At 35.6% G+C, this 5,169-nt stretch overlaps 1 protein-coding gene and 1 pseudogene across 1 annotated transcript; both read left to right on the plus strand.

The window, feature by feature from the left end:
- Positions 1-3,192: 3,192 nt before the first annotated feature.
- On the plus strand, positions 3,193-3,998 carry LOC114074282. The gene is made up of 2 exons (XM_027912140.1): positions 3,193-3,673; positions 3,775-3,998. The coding sequence occupies exons 1-2, from the start codon at positions 3,193-3,195 to the stop codon at positions 3,996-3,998; spliced, it is 705 nt and encodes a 234-aa protein (XP_027767941.1).
- Positions 3,999-4,048: 50 nt separating this feature from the next.
- Positions 4,049-5,169, plus strand: part of LOC107032714 — an 8,062-nt pseudogene continuing 6,941 nt past the window's right edge.

Here is a 5,169-nt window from a genome sequence, read left to right on the forward strand (position 1 = left end):
TGTGGGAGCACAAGCCAGAGAAACACAATCCAGTGGTTGATGTATTGAGTCAAAAGGAGGTATTTGCTGCTATATTCAATTTCAAAACTTGAAACTGATTTCTTTGGTAGAATTAGGTTATGTGTTGCAAATAGTTCATTGTGTGTTAAGTGGATAGGTCAAGTGCAAGATGACACAATGAGACGGTATTGGATCGAGAACGATCTGCTCTATTTTAAAGAGGGGAGAATCGTTGTACCAAATCAGGGTGGATTGCACAAAGACTTGATAAAGGAAACGCATGATTCTACTTATGTTGGACATCCAGGTGTTGAAAGGATATTAGCTCTACTGTCTCGTGTTTATTTCTGGCAAAAGATGGAAAATGACATAGACGCTTACGTAAAGACTTACCATGTTTGTCAAGTGGACAAGACTGAATGTAAGAAGAAAGCAGGTTTGTTGCAACCTCTGCCTATTCCTGAAAGGCCTTAGTTGTCGGTAAGCATGAATTTCATTTCGGGTTTCTTAAGATAGATGGCAAAACATCAATAATAGTGGTGGTAGAAAGGTTTTTGAAATATTTTGTTTTCATTGCTGCACCTGAATTAGGTTCATCTGAGATCGTTTTTGATTTGTTCTATAAGTATGTGGTTAAATACTTTGGTGTTCCGACTGACATTGTGAGTGATAGGGATACAAGGTTTACATGCAGGTTTTGGACAGCTTTGTTCAACATGATGGACACTGAATTAAATTTCTCTACTGCAAATCATCCACAAATAGACGAACAAACGGAAAGGATTAATCACTTGTTGGAAGAATACTTGAGGCACTATGTGAGAACAAGTCAATGGAATTGACTTGCATTGTTAGAAACTGCGCAGTTTTGTTATAATCTGCATAATTCGTCTACAACAGAAATGATCCCTTTCGAAATAGTTTTAAGCAAGCAGCCTATGACACCATTGGATGTTGCTAAGTCTAAAAATCAGGGGAAATGTCCAGCAGCGTACAAGGTTGCACGAGACAGACTTGAGAAGTTATCTGAGGCACAAGACAGCTTCCCCAAGGCTCAACGGCGCATGGAGACAGATGATGTTCAACATCATCGCTTAGTAGAGTTTAATATGAGTGACTAGGTGTTGCTGAAACTTACTCCACAAATCTGGAAACAGATTGCAAGTAAGATTAGACGTCGAGGTTTGATTCCTAAATATGATGGTCCATTCGAAGTGGTAAAACGAGTGGGCAAAGTTGCTTATAGATTGAAACTGCCAGAAAGGTTAAAGATTCATCCCACTTTTCATGTAAGTTTCTTAAAATCTTACTTTGCAGATGCAGATGATCCGGACAGGAACAGGTCAAAAAAGGATCCTCCATCAGTACCTACACAGTCTCAAAGTCATGTTATATAAATATAAACATTTAATACTAAAATTGCTATCATTTGCATATTCATTGACTTTTGTGAAAAATTGGAATAAAGGTAAAACAGGAATATGCATGATGCCGGATGCTTTAACAAGGTAAGCAAAACTTACCATATTTCATTATTACTACATTGCACTTTTACAATTTAAAATGCTTCTTTTCTCAACTACAGGTATTTTGTCAATAAAATCGTCAGAGCAAGATGACTATTATCACCACCTATCCAGTTTCTTTCCAAATATGTAAATAGCATCACATAAATGCCTATATACAGTGCAATTACAAATGTAATGTATACATAATGTATGTATCATATATTATTATAAGTGGGAAGCTTCTAACCTCAAAGTTGAATTATCATTTTACCCTTCACTTAAATATTTTTTCTATTTTTTAAAATGTAAAAGTATTTTTAATAAATAATTAGATAATAAACTTTAAAGTAATAAAGATATAATGAAAGATAAATAGTCATTCAAAAAAATGAAGTTCAAACATTTCAAAACATCTCTTATTTAATTTTAGAGAAAAGACATAAATACACCATCGAAGTTGTCCCATATTTGTATAAAGACACCTAAACTTTTAAAGTGTCCTATCACCCCACTAAACAACTATATATCATTGTAAATTGGTCTTTTTTACCCATTCCATCGTCTATGTAGTGCGCGTGTTGCTTACTCTCTAGGTAACCCGACCCGACCCTTTTTTTTAAAGAAAATTCGTGAACTCCTTTTCATTTCATTTCTCAACTTTTTCCTAAAATCAAACGAAATATACAGTGTTGTTGTTGACGATCTCGTTGTTGATCATTGTTGATCGTTGTTGATGTGTATTTGTGAAGATTCTTGGAGATTGAAGGTCTAACAGGTTAGGGTTCTAAAACATATGATAAAAATCTTCACTTTTTTTTGATTATTCTGATTTTATTGATTATTATAGTGTAGAATTGTTAGAATCGACCTCCTACAGTTTCCATTGTTAGGATATTTTTTAAGTATGTTGGGTAATCGACTTAGTTAGTATTGGGTATTGTGTTATTGACTTAGTGCGACTGTTAGTGATTAGGGTTTTGTGATTGTGTTTTAGGTTAGGGTTAGATGTTATCCACTTAGTTCGAACCTTATTATTTGTCTCTTATACATATGTAGACGTCAATTTGTACATTATCAACTGCTATTGTTAGTGTTTTTGTTTTGTTAGTACTGTTAGAGCTAAATGTTAGTGTTTTTTTCTACTTTTATTAGTTAGTGTTTCTGTTGTTGTTGTTTGTTAGTGATTATGTTTGTTGTGTACAACTTGTTAGAGTTAGTTATTGAAATGTGTATTTGAATTGTGTTTGTTGTTGTTACATGCTTTTTCAGGATGACTTTTACTCTGATAACTTTAAGATGGTATCATGGGGGGGGTAATAGAATTTGGTCCACCACCTAAATATATTGGGGGGCATATGACAGAATTCCTAGATGTAGATGTTGATAGGATGTCTTATTTTGAGTTGAGGGAATACATATAGGAACTAGGATATACAATTGATTGTGATTTTTTCATCAAGTGGGATGGGTTATTGGTCCTTGTTGATAATGATAAGGTTATATTTGACCTTTTCAATATGATAAATGATGGGGATACAGTGGAGGTGTATGTTTTTCATGGGGTTAGTGAAGCTAATCAGGCTCCACTTGAATTGGAGTTTGGAAAGGAGTTGAAAGAAGAAGAGTGTTTTGGAGGATTGCTAAATCCACATATGAAGCTGAGATGAAGGACAATATAGAGACAATGAGGAAATTAGGACAAGAAGGTTTGGATAATCTTTTATGGTACAATTTGAATAAATGGTGCAAGAAGTATTTTGAAACATATAGCAAATGTGATGTGTTGGACAACAATATGGCAGAAAGCTTTAATGCTTGGATTGTGTCTGCAAGGTATAAAACCATCATTACAATGCTTGAGGAGATAAGGGTGAAGATGATGAAAAGAATTGGTGATTTGAGAGAGTTCTCAAACACTTGGATCACTGATATATCTCATATGTCTTTGAAGATTTTGCAAGAAAACATTCAAAAGTCTATGCAATGTAACTTGACTTGGAATGGAGAAAGAGGTTTTGAGATTAAACACCATGAATTTACACACACTGTGGACATTGTTAATAGGAGGTGTAGTTGCAGATCCTGGCAGCTCAGGGGAAATCCTTGTCCTCATGGTGTTGCTGCCCTTCATTACAAAAACTTGAAACCAACCCATTATGTGGCTAGTTGTTATAGCAAGGAAACCTACCTCAGCACATATGCCCATTTTATTCAGCCAATGAATAACATGAAAATGTGGCCAACCTCAAATAATCCAATTTTAAAGACACCAAAGACCAGAAAGTTGCTGTAAGACCAGGTAAGGTTAGAAGAAAGGAAGCAGATGAAAGTAGAAAAACTGGAAAGTTGAGCAAAAGAGGTGCTGTAATGACTTGTAGCAATTGTGGCACAGAAGGACACAATAAAAGAGGATGTCCTACAAGAAACCAATCTGGTCCAAGTCAATCAACTGAACCATGTTCTCAGTCAAGAAGTACTGGTCCAAGTTAGTCATCTGAACCATCTTCTCAGTCACAGGTACTTTTATTTGTTACTCTCAAATGTATGTTATATGTAGATGTATATATATTGATATATTAATATATAGGATACTGAAAGAGGTAGAGGAAAAGGAACAGGAAGAGCAACAAGAGGAAGAGCAACAAGAGGAAGAGCAAGTGGCAGAGGTGTTCCAGCTCAATCACTTGGAAATGTTACAAACACAGAGGTAATATATCTATTTTATTATATCATTGTCCGATAATATAGATATGCTTTAATATTTTGATTTCAAAGTATAGACTTTAAATGGTAGAGGTAGAGGTAGAGGTACAGGTAGAGGAGCAGGATTAGGGAGAGAAATGGCTCAAGAAAGAAATGTGAATGAAGGACTAAGTAGAGAAAGAGGAATGACTCAACATAGTCAAACTAGTTCTGAAGCAAACTGCAGTGGAGGAGGCCTAGGAAGAGGGAAGAGACCAGTAGAACATGAGGACACCAGTGGAGGACAAACAAGACCTTTAAAAGGCCAAAAATGGTAGGTGTTGGCATATACCAAGCTGAAGATGAATTTACAACTCTCAATGTAAGTTTACAACTATCAATGCAAGTTTACAATTGTCATTGCAAACCTAATTGTCTAATATTTGAGTATGTATTTATTTGACTAAGCAGCCTGGATTGCCAAGTAGAAGAGTCATCAATACTGGTACAAAAGTTACAAAGAGGGCTGATGTCACGACCCAAAACCGAGCCGCGACTGGCACCCACATTTACCCTCCTATGTGAGCGAACCGACCAATCTAAACCTTAACATTTTAATTTAATATCAACATAAAGCAATGCGGAAGACTTAAACTCATTAATAAAAGACAATTCAATAACTTCTAAAATTCAACATCTATTATTTCCCCAAAAATCTGGAAGTCATCACCACAAGAACATCTGTGATCAAATTACTAAACTAAGAGTATTCCAAGAAGCTAAAACAAATAAAAGCTAGTCTATGCCGAAACTTCAAGGCATCAAGACATGAGGAAGGAGATCCAGTCCAAGCTAGAAGCATTAGCTCACCCTGAAGATCCGGTGTGACGAAGACTGGCTAGAATTACTGTTGAGTCGAAGATGACGGCACGTTTGCTGCATTCCACAATATACAAGAAGAAAACATAAAAGTAGGGGG

Source organism: Solanum pennellii, chromosome 10, assembly GCF_001406875.1.
Source record: "Solanum pennellii chromosome 10, SPENNV200".
Lineage (NCBI taxonomy): Eukaryota > Viridiplantae > Streptophyta > Magnoliopsida > Solanales > Solanaceae > Solanum > Solanum pennellii.